This window comes from Fusarium oxysporum, chromosome 11, assembly GCF_000149955.1.
Source record: "Fusarium oxysporum f. sp. lycopersici 4287 chromosome 11, whole genome shotgun sequence".
Lineage (NCBI taxonomy): Eukaryota > Fungi > Ascomycota > Sordariomycetes > Hypocreales > Nectriaceae > Fusarium > Fusarium oxysporum.
The window spans coordinates 950,979-965,342 of NC_030996.1; the positions used below are offsets into that span (position 1 = coordinate 950,979).

The 14,364-nt window shown below is 48.9% G+C and overlaps 5 protein-coding genes and 1 non-coding gene across 9 annotated transcripts; 5 read left to right on the forward strand and 1 right to left on the reverse strand.

Annotated features, from left to right (window-relative positions):
* Positions 1–754: 754 nt before the first annotated feature.
* Positions 755–2,089, forward strand: FOXG_09719 (uncharacterized protein; the record flags this gene model as incomplete). The annotated part of the gene is made up of 1 exon (XM_018388941.1): positions 755–2,089. The coding sequence occupies one exon, from the start codon at positions 755–757 to the stop codon at positions 2,087–2,089; it is 1,335 nt and encodes a 444-aa protein (XP_018247112.1).
* An 891-nt stretch (positions 2,090–2,980) lies between these two features.
* On the forward strand, positions 2,981–6,214 carry FOXG_20138 (uncharacterized protein; the record flags this gene model as incomplete). The annotated part of the gene is made up of 5 exons (XM_018400410.1): positions 2,981–3,086; positions 3,142–4,043; positions 4,679–5,379; positions 5,445–5,880; positions 5,930–6,214. 5 exons carry the CDS (start codon positions 2,981–2,983, stop codon positions 6,212–6,214), a joined length of 2,430 nt encoding a protein of 809 aa, XP_018247113.1.
* On the reverse strand, positions 5,950–9,240 carry FOXG_09722 (uncharacterized protein). Of its 3 annotated transcripts, XM_018388942.1 has the most exons (6): positions 8,415–9,240; positions 8,070–8,366; positions 7,973–8,016; positions 7,214–7,927; positions 6,757–7,164; positions 5,950–6,705 (listed from the first exon to the last, which is right to left on the reverse strand). In XM_018388942.1, the coding sequence occupies exons 2-6, from the start codon at positions 8,219–8,221 to the stop codon at positions 6,458–6,460; spliced, it is 1,566 nt and encodes a 521-aa protein (XP_018247114.1). In that variant the 5' UTR covers positions 8,222–8,366; positions 8,415–9,240; the 3' UTR covers positions 5,950–6,457. The 3 variants fall into 3 exon arrangements, with proteins under 3 accessions (XP_018247114.1, XP_018247116.1, XP_018247115.1); XM_018388944.1 differs by having other exon boundaries at positions 7,973–8,366; positions 8,415–8,536; XM_018388943.1 differs by lacking the exon at positions 8,415–9,240 and having other exon boundaries at positions 6,218–6,705; positions 8,070–8,391.
* Positions 8,945–11,761, forward strand: FOXG_09723 (oligo-1,6-glucosidase; the record flags this gene model as incomplete). The annotated part of the gene is made up of 8 exons (XM_018388945.1): positions 8,945–9,252; positions 10,017–10,065; positions 10,115–10,244; positions 10,302–10,455; positions 10,528–10,767; positions 10,815–11,156; positions 11,210–11,306; positions 11,357–11,761. 8 exons carry the CDS (start codon positions 8,945–8,947, stop codon positions 11,759–11,761), a joined length of 1,725 nt encoding a protein of 574 aa, XP_018247117.1.
* A 232-nt stretch (positions 11,762–11,993) lies between these two features.
* FOXG_20139 lies at positions 11,994–12,078 on the forward strand. The gene has a single exon. It is a non-coding gene; the product is annotated as a tRNA-Tyr (tRNA).
* Positions 12,079–12,260: 182 nt separating this feature from the next.
* FOXG_09724 (uncharacterized protein) lies at positions 12,261–13,979 on the forward strand. 2 transcript variants are annotated; one of them, XM_018388947.1, is made up of 3 exons: positions 12,261–12,772; positions 12,849–13,326; positions 13,372–13,979. In XM_018388947.1, exons 2-3 carry the CDS (start codon positions 13,035–13,037, stop codon positions 13,842–13,844), a joined length of 765 nt encoding a protein of 254 aa, XP_018247119.1. In that variant the 5' UTR covers positions 12,261–12,772; positions 12,849–13,034; the 3' UTR covers positions 13,845–13,979. The 2 variants fall into 2 exon arrangements, with proteins under 2 accessions (XP_018247119.1, XP_018247118.1); XM_018388946.1 differs by having other exon boundaries at positions 12,261–13,326.
* The last annotated feature ends 385 nt before the right edge of the window (positions 13,980–14,364 follow it).

Genomic DNA, 14,364 nt, shown 5'->3' on the forward strand with positions numbered 1-14,364 from the left:
TAGGGAAAAACAAATTCTGGGGCATAATCTATACGGTATCCATGTTCCATGTTTGTTCTATGCACAGCTCGCAAAACCCCCATGTTTCAATCCGCCAGCCATCCATCGCAAGGTTCCATGCCCCAATACGGCTTTTCACTAACCAGGGCCTGTTTCATTTGGAGGACTAGTTATCTTATTATGGGATTCACTACCTTTAGCAATCTAGGCAATGTCCGTATCAGTGCAGCTCAACTAATGTAACGATATCTTTCAGTAGAGCCCCATATCCCAAGCCATCCATATTTCCGAATGGATTCCTTCCCTGTGCCTTCGTATGTCAAAGAAGATCCAAATCTTCCACGTTTCTTACGCCGCAGGGGGGACTGTCCCGGTCTCCCGGAGAACTCTGGCAGCGGGGATCTCCTCAACGCACGTGCTAGACTGGCGTCAACAGTCAGGCAGTTTCTTCCGTTCCTGGGCTGATCTCCCAGCTCAGGTGAACGGGCTGATAATGCACAGCACTATCTCGGTTGTGCTTGGAGAGTTTGCACATAGGAGAATCATACACTATTACGTGCTGGTGGGCTGATGGCTAATCACTCGGGCTCCTCGAGTAAATCGTCCGATACTCCGAGAGTCCCATTCACAGCCGGTATATGACTCTGATAAGGCTGCATTTGACAGCATACCAGTGTGTCATCTTAATTGGACTTGCATTTTGCTTTCCATATGCCCTTGAACTTTCATTCATTTCCGACCCCAAGTTATTGCCATGGTTGCTTCCGAGAAGAAGACCTTTGAAAGGTCTGCTGGTCTGTCACTCACTCGCTTCCTGAGATTTATTTCCTCAGAATACCGAATTCTGTTCACGCTCGTTTTTACCCTCAACCTTATTGGCGTTATTATCTTCTTATGGCTATGGTTCCTTGATGGCCACGCAAACCCAAACACCTGCGGCCTCGCAACGGCAATAAATCTCGCTGTCAGTATTGTTATTCGAGAAGAGCATGTCGTTAACGGCCTATACTATGTCTTCACAGCGTTTCCAAAAACATCACCACTCTGGCTAAGGTCACGGATGGGCAAGATCTACCATCTTGGAGGTCTGCATAGCGGCTGTGGAGTGGCAGCTACCTTCTGGTTTATCATGATGTCCATCGAGAAAACCAGCTTTTTCAATAACACCAAGGACCGAGATGCCGCCATGTGGGTTTACATTGTTATCATCTACATGCTGGACTGCCTTCTCATTGCAATGCTGGTCATGTCTTACCCCTCAGTACGAGCGAAGATCCACAATGCTTTTGAAGTTGTTCACCGACTGGCTGGCTGGTCTTCTCTCGCTCTTCTCTGGTGCCTTACGGTTCTCGATGCAACAATCAATACCAAGCCGGGTGATTCACCCGCCGCGGCCGTTTTCTCCAGTGCACCAGTTTGGCTCGTCTTTATCTCAACCTGTTGTGTCATATCAACTTGGCTGAACTGTCGAAAAGTTCAAGTTGCCTCTGAGCGACTATCTTCACACGCTCTTCGGATGTACTTCGACTATACCAATCCTCAACCTGGAACAACCATTCGACTCTCATCTCGACCTTTGCTGGAATGGCACGCCTTTGCAACTGTCAACAACCCAAAGGAAAATGGTTTCTCAGTAGTTATTTCAAATGCAGGGGACTGGACGAAGAAGGTCGTCACCGAACCGCCTCGTGAGGTTTGGGTCCGCCGTACACCAACTTGCGGTGTCTTGCGTATCGCCCCGATGTTCAACAGTATTGTTCTGGTAGCTACTGGTTCCGGAATTGCACCATGCCTTCCAGTCATTCTTGCACAGCAAACACGGATAACTCTATTCTGGTCAACTCGAGACCCACTAGAGACCTACGGTCCAAATATTGCTTCTATTATCCTGGGAATGGGGGATAATGCACATATTCACAACACTTCAACTATGGGTCGACCCAATACACTTCCTACAGCCCTGGACCTGTACAAGAAGACAGAAAGCGAGGCTGTAGTAGTAATCTCTAATCCAAAACTGACGATCGACTTGGTCCTAGACTTGCAGGCTTTGGGAGTACCAGCTTTTGGTCCAATCTGGGATTCATAGAAATTCTCAGGTCACGTAAACTAGGATTGAATAGAGTTACGTCATCAGGTAGAATATTAGATAATACGCCGCTGCTTCCATCTGTTGCTTCACGGCTTCTATGACAGCATTGCAAATCAAACAATTGATATTTTCATCTCAATTCAGTTTTCTACGAAGAACCAAGTGCCGAGTCCCAACACTAAATTTGAGAAAGTCTATCATAAGATACCGTTGATTAAGGGAAACTCTCTCAGGACTACGTGCCGGCACTGCCTCTTTTCAGACTGTCTTTCTCTTGTACATCAACGGCAACCTCATGAAAGCAAGGATAAAAGACGGTTAAACGTCTTCTTCCAAGTTTCTACAGGCCTTCCAATACGACGTTACTTCTCACCGCCTTTGGTGTCCTTAGCCAGTATGATTCATCCCATCCTTCGTGATGCAATTCCATATTGCAGATCCCCCCTTCTTACTACTACCTGGCTCCAACGTGCTGGACCCCGGAACCCACAGCCTCAAAAAAGCTTGGGTCAGGCTAATCCGGCAGATGTGACATCGACCAGGTGGGTAAGCTTTGCCGGGTGGCCCTCACCTCCATCCTTGCCTAGCTCAGCACTTCATCACAGTTCTCGTACCAAAAATCACTTGGCCGATCATTATTAGTTTGCTGCCTGAAACTCGTAGCTTCGGTGAATTTGAATTTTTCAGGGCTTGTACGCGTTCTCTACTAAACCTTGGAGCGGTGGCGGGCGCAGCTATGACGAAAATACTGTTGAAGCCATTGAATAAGTAGTCGAAGGTTCTCACTTAACTGTCACTGCCTTAGATCGCACCGCTTTCATCTCATCCCAGTTCTTAACAAATCTACTCTTATTCTCTATAACGATCTTCTCCCTTATCGTCTTCAAAATGACTAGCAGATCTGTCACCGTTACCAAGCGCTATAATGAGCCCATTTCAATGCGACAGAGTTCATTGCAATGCATGCAGGAGAAGCAAGCGACCCATCAGTCTGGTAACGACCCCTGAACCAACAGCACCCACTACAACATGTGACTGACTTGAGGTAGCATACAATGCAGAGACAGAAAGGTCAAGCCGCATGAAGAAGCTCGCTTACCATTTTGTCACATTATGCCTCTTCACCAAAAGTGATATGCCCACTTCTACCGGCATCAATACCACGTTCGCCATCGCAGGGATCCTAGCTGGTCCTGGTACCATCAGTAATGCCGACATTGAATGGAATGATATGGGTAAGGGCATTCTCGTTGCTCTCTACTTCACCTGGCACTTGACCCTCTGCTTCAATCTCGGAAATCAGCGTCAGCCGCAATCCGTCATTGAGGATGGCGTCAACAAGCCGTGGCGGCCCATTCCGGCTGGCCGCATCTCCCCTGAGCTGACACACAAATGGCAGCTAGTCTCAATTGTCTCCCTCCTTGCTCTGTGCTATACTACTCTGGGGGCTTGGCAGGAAACTGCCTTTTACCTCTTCTGCACCTGGCTGTACAATGAGCGTGCTTGGGGTGACAAGAGCTGGTGGCAGCGCGCCCTAATGAACGCCTGCGGTATCACTACCAACCGTGTAGCAACCCTTCGGGTAGCTGTCACCGCCATCCAAGCCAATTCTCATGAGAACTTCGAGTTTACTAACAAGGGTTTGGGCTGGTTCCTCATGTGCGCATCCCTTGTCTTCACTACCATCCAGGTTCAAGACTTGCGTGATCAGGAGGGTGACAAGTTGATCGACCGCCAGACCTTTCCTCTTATTCTTGGCGATGCACCAACACGCTGGATCACAGCTGTAGCTGTTATGATCTGGTCATTGGTCTGTCCACTTTACTGGGGACTTGGGGTTGTCGGCTGTGCCGTGCCCATCTTGACTGGAGCGATAGTCTCAGCTCATATGCTCATCTGCCGCTCTCGTGAGCAGGATCAAACAAGCTTTCGCCTGGTGGCAGCTTGGTGGGTATCATTGTACTTCCTCCCCATGATGAGTGCGTGTGGACTATAGGCTTGGCATTTCATGCCACTAGGAGTAAGACTTGTGGATGAACTGGGTATTTACCCACGATTTGTGATGGCTGGACACACTCTTTAGTTGATTGTTAGACTTGGTGTCTTTAGGATGAAAACTAGTCGAAGCGGATTGGCTTCTAAAAGGGAGGCCATGGCTTGGGTACATGTAGATCGAACTTGCAGTGAAAAGGCTATAGAAGTAAAATTGAAACGAGTGTTGACGAGACCCATGAAATTTTCAAGCGTTCCAGATCCATTCCTTGGTCAGCACGCATTCTTCGGTTCAGGGTAGAGAGATAAAGTGAGGATGGTGAGTTTCGGTTGAGTAACCATGGATATTGATAGAATGATTGGTTGGATGAGTGTCTAGGCTCATTGGTCACTCAAAGTGGGGGTCGTCGCGACTCTTGGCTCGTCTGATCACGACAGGAAGAACTCTATTTAACCCGCTCAACCTCTTGCAACTTACTTATCAGAATGGGCTTCGCCTGCGACCCTTGTTCCATCAGAAAAATAAAATGTAGTGGAGACACGCCGTGCAAGCAATGCAAGGCGACGTCTTTATCCTGCTCATACGATAGGAAGCGCAAGAAGTCGGGACCGAAAGGGCCCAGAAAGCGTACCAAGGAGGCGATCCTGCAGGCTCAGAGATCTGCAAAGCATACAAGAATCGATATTGATGGTGAAATTCGGGCCCAAGACTTGGCTGAAGCTCCTTCATCAACGCGGCACAATGGATCACCAAATAGTTTGCCAAGTGGCGGCTCCCAGAGTCCCCAAGGCGCGCAGGATATGACGATTGTTAGCTATGATGCTCGGATACCGAGGTCATCCTTCAGCTACTATTTGAACATATATCACGACTGCTTATATGTTGTATGGCCCGTCATAGACCATGAAGTACTTCTCACCCGTCTCCGCAACCCCGATAACAAGATTGCATATGCCCTTGCCGCATCAATATGCTCAGCAACACGAGCCCAGCTTCGCCTTTCGAATGATGATGCGGGCCCTTCAACGTATAAAATGGCGTACGAAGCTGAACAATCTCGTCTGATGCTCGATTACTCGAAGCATCAAATCATCGACGGCCTGTTGACATGTTTCTTCCTCCATGTCTTCTACTCCAACACGGGACGAATCACAAAGTCTACACTGCTTCTTCGAGAAGCCATCGCATATGCACATATTCTTGGACTTCATCAAGACTTGTTCTATACTGATTTGGACCATGATACGATCCAGTATCATCTTCGCATCGCGTGGATCTTGTTCATCACGGATAGGTGAGTCCTGAGTCTCTCTCTCTCTCTCTCTCTCGCTCTCTCGAAACCCACTAACACGCCTCCAGGGCTCACTCCCTTCAACACGATCTACCTCCTACGTTTAAGCTCAGTCCGACGCTCCCGGAGCTCCATCCACAACAGGACGCGGGGCTTGGTTCAGCATTCTGCAGTTTATGCAGACTGTTTCAAGCTTTTGACGACGCCTGCCCTCCAGATGTCAGATCCAACCAGGTTGGCTTCTTGGGTGCCATTAGCTCACAGTTGAGGGCACGGTATCCTCTTCCTCTTTGCGACAATGAGATTCAGCGAGCTGACATCGTTGTAACTGACTCTTGGCTGCGCGTTGTGCTATGGAAAGCGGCCATCCCATATGTTGACGCAAATACTGACCCAAACGACCAAGGTCTAAGTGTCTCGTTTCCCACGTCTGTGGCGAGAGATTTACTGGCGAAACTGACCACTCTGTCCTCCTGCGCTCTCGAGACCCATGGCCCTGGAATGGTAAGAATCCATCGCATCTTACTCTCGCCAAAATGCTGATACGGAACAGATGTCGAAATTGTTTGAAGTCGCAAACTCAGTGGCAGACGTCATCATCTGCGCCCCTGACCTCGCAGATGTAGATTCGGCTCATGTTGGTCCCCGAGATATTCTTTGCGCCCTGAGCAGCTTGATCGCCTCGTTGCGAACGACAGCCAACCCTGCGCTTCTCACCCTGTTGCGAGAGAAGATGATGGCCTGTGCATTAGGCCAAGCAGGGCCAGGAAGACTGTTGCAGATCACGGATGTCCCGGATGGTGATCTACAATCTGAAGAGATGAATCTAGTAGAGTAGAATGCTACTTCAACGGCCATAGCTCACAACTAGTAGTTATTAATGTGTGGTGAGTCGTCAATAAGCTTTTAAGTGTAAAGCATAAGAAATCCTTTGATCCCGGTACTGCCTGTATGTCAACTATTCTGAATTATGAATATATCCAAACGCACAACAATTCACAATGCTTTTCATACAAAGCTTCAAACTTTTGGCGTAGTCCCTTGCAAGTTACCCTCCAAATTATGTCTCCATTAGACGCCCTCAGACATGTTCCGCTCCAGCCGTCATGCTTTCGGCCTCAACTGATTTGCGCAGAACTCCCCCGGACGCTTCTGAGTGAACAGGGTCCGCAGCAATGCCATCAAAGACAACCGCAATTTCCTCCAAAGTTCTGCCCTTTGTTTCAGGGAACAGGAACCATATAGTTGGCAGCATAGCCGCCAGTGTTGCGATGTAGACGAAGTAGAACTTCCACTGGATAGCTTCAAGAGCGATGGGGTTGACATATTCTGGTAGTAAATATTAGCGGCAATCGTCCAATGTTCGTGGAGATAACCTACGGTTGAAGAAGCCAGCAGCGAACACAACAGTCAAGTTGATGCTTAGTCCCTTGGACCTCAGGTCGAACGGCAGGATCTCGACAGGGTAAGCGATGGATAAAGGCGTAAAGGCAATGTCGTAGAAGCCAAAGAAGACAAAGAGGAACGCAACCACGCAATATCCTGCGACTTTGGTGCCATGCTCGGCGAAAACAGCTGAGAGAGCTGTGACTACGATGAAGCTGGCCAGCATGCCGCTGGTTGACAGAAGCCACAGCGGTCGACGACCATATCGTTCGGCAGCCATAGCTCCCAAGGCAGCTAGAATGGCGTTCCAAATTTGGAGGCCGAGGTTGATACCAGCTTGTGAGACTGCGTCTGTGACTCCGACGCTCGTCAGGATAGGTGCAAGGTAATAGGAGACAATGCCTAGCTCGAGTCAGTAAACAGACTTCAGTCATTCCGTTGGGTCATCTACCGTTTCCAGCCCACTGAATCATGAAGCCGACCAATACACAGATCAAAAGTCTGTGGCGGTTGCCCTTGGTCTTAAAGAATGACATGAATCCGATATTCTTCTCCGCTTCGCGCTCTTGATCGATAACCGTGCAGATCTCCTTGAACTCAAAGAGAACAAGTTCATCCTCAGTATCACCATTGGCGTGATACTTGACGAGCATTGCGAGAGCTTCGTCACGTCTGTTCTTGGAGATCAACCATCTAGGGGACTCAGGGATAAAAGTCAGGCCGATGAGTTGAAGGGCTGGAAAGAACGCCTGGAACAAGACGGGAAGTCTCCAGCTCCAGCTGCCACTCATGTGTAGTGTTCCAATAGTAACGACGGCCGAAAGAATGGCGCCCCAGAACCAGATGGCTTGGAACATGTTGGTGACGTTGGCGCGGTGTCTTGGGTGAGCGATCTCGGTGGTCAAAGGTGGTGCCGATGTTTGTGCGAAGCCAAGGCCTATACCAAGCATGATCTTGGTGCCCAGGAATGCCCATGGTCCATTCGTAGAAGCTTGGATGATAGCTGCTGCGATCATGATGGAAGAGCCCAAGGCGATGGTGAAGCGGCGGCCCATCCAATCACTGACATATGCAGCTGGGATGAAGGCTGGCAAACCACCCAAGCTGATACCAGCTATGATCAGGCCAAGGATACTTGTGCTGACGTCTCCGATGTTGTCATGCCCTAAAGGATGTCAGCCGATGTTTGGGGAGAAGCACAAGAACTTACATTGTTTGATGGTCAAGAGTCCATTCATAAGACTTCCGTCGAATCTGTCAATGGCTCAGTACATTTTCCAACATGATAGTGGCAAGGAAGAACACACCCGTTGGCAGCAGCCGATGCGAACATGAACCCAATGCCGATGTTGAGCTTTCTCAAGCCAGCATCGTGCATCCAGTTCTCGTTCGTGTTGTTCTTATATCGATTATAGACAGCATTGCCTGGATTGGTATCTTGGGAGGATATGACAGCCATGATGGCGCCCGGTAGCGGTCGATTTGGTGTTCTTGACGAATATGTAAGGGGGCAAAGAGATTTGGTGGTAATTTGGGGTCGGGATTGCTGATTGTCTTGGTGCCTGAAGTATAAAATGATCGCCTTCTGGCTTGTTTGTTCAAGACTTCCTTTGTGAGCGAAGTTGATTCTGATGGAGGGTTTGGACACTTACTGGGAGCAATGCTGAGCTTATATGTGTTTTCTGAGTTGAAGCATCGCCAGAGACCAAGTCACTTAACTGTCAGCCCATACGTGACTGGTGACCCTCGGCTTTCGGATCATGAGAAAATCTTTAAGGTCTAGAATAAACTAACATGGAAGATCACCCCATGGAGGTCAGATGCTGTTCCCCAGCTTTCCTCCACAAAACCCGATGAATTCTCTGGTTCTCAACCTGGGGTTGAGCATCGGCTGAGCTGATTGGTGGAAAGAATTTCGGCAAGATTACTGGCTCGATTTGCTGCCCTCATTAAGTGGGTCTGCGCTGTCGGAAAGATTCTCGGTAGGATTTCAGGGAGGATTCTCGGGAGAAATAAGATGGGACAGCGCATGTTGGACGCATCATGTGTTCCTCTGCGGGCAGATTCTCGGTGATGACAGCGGAATCTCCATCATGGCTTGCTTCATCCATGTTCAAATAGTCTCTATCATTCCATCATGGACTCTCCTTCACCTTCATTCACGCAAGCACAATCATCAGTCATGCCCTCTGCAACGCAAGAGATCTCTACCCCCGTCAGCGAGGCTTGGTGGAAGGAGGCATCTGTCTACCAGATCTACCCTTCATCCTTCAAGGACTCAAATGGAGATGGCATTGGTGACATTCCTGGTGTGATTGAGAAGCTAGACTACTTCAAGAACCTTGGTGTTGACATCGTTTGGCTATGTCCGGTTTACCCATCGCCTCAGGTTGACATGGGTTACGATGTAGCCGACTACTGCGATATTGACCCGCAGTACGGGACCATGGCCGACGTCGAGCGACTCATAGAGGGTCTGCATTCAACAGGGTTCAAATCCACGACACTCCACGACACATTTGTGAATATGGCGTGGATATGGATGCTGACTAATAATTTCGATGTGGAATGGGTGGAAATGGATCCATTATGGAAATGGATCCATATTGTGGAATTCGTGGAATGGAAACCTACTTCGTCCAACAATGGTAATTAATGGGTCCCGCCCGCCCTCGGTGACGTCAATGTTTTTGTCATTGGTCCATTAAAATCCGCCGTTGCTTGACGCAAAGGCAACACACCCACCGACGTTCCTGTTTCTTGTTATGCTGGATATTCGTAGCCGAACCGATATACCTATAGACGCGCCTTGCCGTCTCTCTCCGTCAAGATCCAGCTTTTGTAGAGCTGAAAGAGCCGTTGATTGTCCTCTTCTGTTCGTTCTGGAACGGATGTGGTTGACTTGGTAGGATGGGGAGTGGCCATTTCGATTTGGGGTAGTAACGCGAGTAACAGTGAAGCCCCCAGAATGGACTCATTGTGTACGGAGGAAAATGGGGTGGCAAATCGATGTTGTGTTGTTGTGGGTGATAGAAAGTACTTAGGATATGCGGGATTTCACAAGGAAATCAAGGTATTTTCGAACCCCACCTAAAATATTCCACGATTTCCACATGTGGAACATGTGGAAGGGGCTTCGTGGCGTGGATATGGAAATGCTGAAGCCCACGTGGAATGGAATGGAATGGATATGGATCCACATTATGGATCCATATGTGGATTTCGTGGTATGGATTTGAACCCTGGCATTCAAGAGGTTTGAAGCTACTGATGGATCTTGTGGTCAATCACACCTCATACCAGGTTAGACAACACTCACCGTGGAATCAGTACTTGCTAACACCTTTCACAGCACAAATGGTTCCGAGAGTCTAAGTCATCTAAAGATAGCCCTTACCGAGACTGGTATATCTGGCGAAAGCCTCGATACGATGAGAATGGAGAGCGACAGCCACCGAATAACTGGTCTTCCTATTTCGGAGGTATGTATTATCAAACAGTCTCGGGCTTTCTCGTCGCTAACATGAGACTCTCCATAGGCAGTGCATGGGAATACGACTCTGCATCTGATGAGTATTATCTCCATCTCTTCGCAAAAGAGCAGCCGGACCTCAACTGGGAGCATGCTCCCGTGCGCGACGCCGTGCATGATATCATCCGCTTCTGGCTGGACAAAGGCGTCGATGGATTTCGGTATGTCGCTCGCGTCCAATATTTTGAACCACACAACTAACTTGGCAGAATGGACGTGATCAACTTTATCAGCAAGCAAGACGGCCTCCCCGACGCCACCGTCAGGATTCCTGGAGCCAAGTTCCAGTGGGGCGACGAGCATTACGCCTGCGGTCCTCGACTACATGAGTACCTTCAGGATATCGGCAAGATCCTCAAAGAGTATAACGCCTTCTCCGTTGGCGAAATGCCGGCAGTTCAGGATCCCAAGGAAGTTATCAAGAGTGTTGGTGAAAGCCGTGGTGAACTCAACATGATCTTTAACTTCGAGATGTAAGTCAAGATCAACCCTGAAAAGCCGCTATTTCTGACGCCCCTAGCGTGGATATGGATCATGGCGACGGAGGAAAGTTCTCCCCACGCAAATGGGAGATGCAAGACCTGAAGAAGATTGTCAACAAGTGGCAGACGTTCATGTACAAGAACAAGGGCTGGAACGCCTTGTACCTCGAGAATCACGACCAGGCAAGGACAGTATCGAGGTGGGCCTCCGATAAGCCCGCCTACCGAGCGCTGTCAGCCAAGATGCTGTCCACGTTCCTATGCTTCCAGAGCGGTACAGTGTTTGTATACCAGGGACAGGAACTGGGCATGGCCAACATGCCGGCGGACTGGGAGATGACTGAGCATCGAGACCTGGAAACATTAAACCACTGGGAGGAGTAAGGGTTCTCTTTTCCCGTGGTGGTTCGACAAGTGGCTAACTTGTGATCAGGTTGAAACAGACAACGGGTTCTGATGCGGCAGTCCTTGAGATCGCGCGCAAGGAATACCAACTCAAATCTCGCGATCATGCGCGAACCCCAGTACAGGTAAGCACAAACACTTTGTAGAATTATGAGACCGTCTGACATGATGCCAGTGGGACTCCTCAACGAATGCGGGCTTCTCGGCAGCAACACCATGGATCCGAGTAAACGACGACTATAAGGAGTGGAATGCCGCAGCTCAGGTCGCCAAGCCAGATAGTGTGTTTGAGCACTGGAAATCTGCGCTTGCGCTTCGAAAAGAACTGAAGGGCATCATCGTCTACGGAGACTTCGAGCTTCTTGACGAAGAGAACGATGATGTTTTTGCGTATGCGCGGTCGAATGGAGCGCAGAAGGTTGTTGTTGTTTGTAATTTCCGAGACCGAGAGATTCCTTGGTCCCCTCCGGTCGATTTACATTCAGGCAAGGTTTTGCTTGCAAACAATCCGGAAGTTAATCTGTCGCAGAAGACGGTTAATCTTCGTCCCTTTGAAGCTTTTGTTTGTCAATTGCATTAGAATAGATATCTTAACCTAGACTCAATCAGTGTTTCAAAGAATTGGTGCCTAATTGATACAAGACCTCAGTAAATAAAGTCGCAGAAAATAAAGCTTACCACCTGGCTTGGGCAATTTTGGAAGCCTATGACAGATCGGTTGCTTCAAGTGAAGGCATCCAATTTAATAGTAATATGGATAATGATTTGCAACACAGCTGGCACCAATAGCTATTCCTCCGCTTCGGAGATCTCCCCGAATAGCTCAGCTGGAAGAGCGTTCGGCTGTAACTGTTAACTGACACCGAAAGGTCACTTGTTCGATCCAGGTTTCGGGGAAACAATTTTTTGACATTTTTGACAACAGTAACAACTTAAGAATGATATATACCGTCAATCAATTCTATCAAAGCCTGTTATCAATCATCACTAATTGTGTGTTGTTTTTTATACGAACTTGATTGAGTGACAGAGTTTAAAATCCGCGAGAGCAGAGCTGGACCGATGTTTCCCCGAATATTCGCGAATCCCCTCCTCACGTAACGCGTTGTGCGCCTCACGATAGCATACATGGTACCCGTGTGAACGCCTCAATGAGCACAGCGAAGATGCAATGCGCTACTGCAGCAATCGAACGCTATAAACCCCTTGCGGTCACACGAAGGTCTCGCTCTGCGCGTGTGAAGCTTTGTTACTGACGTTATCGTTTCCGCGCTGCGCCAGATCATTTTGCTACCCTCAAACTCCAAAGCAGAGTCGCTCTACCTGTTTATCGGGATTTCCTTCGCAAAGGTTACTATTTGCTATTCGCCTCTTGGCATCTATTTATTTTGCGTACTTGGCAACGCGACAAGGACTGCTGTTGTTGCTTGCCGGGTGTTGGCACTGCCGCGAAGATGCTCACGACGCCCTCGGCACTGGGGAACATCTCGTGCCTCTACCGAATACTGCACAGAGGCTTGAGCAATCGATCGCCTGAACAAGTGTTTGGCGCCTCAGAAATATGCAACCTTTAAACGAGCAGACACCAGAGGTACGGGTGACCGCCGTGTTGCTTTGGCCCGCCCGCATCGCTTTTGCGTTTGCACTCGCACTTACTTTGGCAATAGCGTTTGTTCCATGACCCTTCAATATCTAGGTTTCCAAACCTTCCGCTCTTCTCTCGCCGCTTTTGAAGCATAGAACGTCCGTTTTTAGGTCCCCACGCATCCAACCGATGTTGCCTCGTGCTCAACCCTTCGAAGCGACGAAAGATCACGGCGAAAACTTGACATCGGCTGTTCAGGGATGCAGCGATGCCTAAGTCTCAAGCGAAGAAGCCTCCTGCGAAGGGCCTTGACACTTCGAAGTCAAACGCAAAGGCAGGAACACCAGCCCCATATAAGTTCAGTGGGCAGGACTCGATCAACATCAGCTCGTTCGACCTTGCGCAAGTTCAGGAATCACTAGAGCACTCCGATGTGCCTTCAATGCGACCGCAGCTCAAGTCGCCCAGACAATACCCTCGTGAATTGAACCACCCCATGCACTGGCAGCTCCTACAGCATGAATTCTTGATCTCGCGCCACAAGGCTTTAAGGTCATCAGGTAAGACCTCCTAGAACTCTTCGCAACAATCACTAACACCTCCAGTGCTTTCTCATCCGTCCACGGTACCTGCTCTCGAACCAACTTCAAAGACTCCTGAAACTCTCCCGCTCGATAAATCAGCCAGCAATTTACGTCCCCCGTCGCCCGGCGAAAGCTCGACGGCCTCTACAAAACCTCCGGTCCCAGAAATCCGCTTATCCCCTCCCGAAGAAACATCCAAAACCCCTCGTCAACCGCGCCCTCCGATCGAGAACCCAGCCTACCCTTGGGAGGAAGAAGAGCTTCAAGCTCTGGAGGATCTGCGAAATGAACAACGTCGCTTGCATGAAGAAACTCTCGATGCGATGGGGCAAATGGCCTACTGGTCTTTCAGGGCGCAACGTGCTGCGAATCGAGTCAAGAAAACAATGTGTGAACTTAGGAGCTACATGGATGAGGTTCTGGCTGAGCAGGAGGAAGTTCAAGGTCATAATGAGAACGAATGCAATGTCGTGCCTCCATCTTTGACGAAGTGAGTTCGTCGAAAGATGATCATGGTAATGAAAGGGTTCGCCAAAGAGAGTCACGGCAGGTTTTGCTACATAAGTAGATCAGTCTAATCACAATTAATCGTAATCAGTCCTCGTGCGACTGGAATTCCACTTGGTAAAGTTTTACTTGTCTGCAAGACTGTGAACATGGCGCTTTGTGACTACCTTCGCTTCGGTGCACAAAGCTTCAAGAAAGCTTCAAACTCTCGTGTCAGACAAAGCCGATAGCTGGGAGCAAGTTTACACAACAATTGAATGATCTACATGACGCCGTTGATTTTTACCTTATCTGTATATCAATTCAAATTAAACCAAACTTGATATGATTCACAGCTAGCTCGCTTCTGTAGCATCACGATGTCGCCTTTTGAGGTTGCTATAGGGTGGGATACAGCTGCCTGCGGTTTGGATCTCACACATCCGATAACGGACTCTCATACAAGCTTGCAAATGTCTTTTTGGCTATGCAACCGCGTCATATCAATTATCATTCAACCACAGTGTA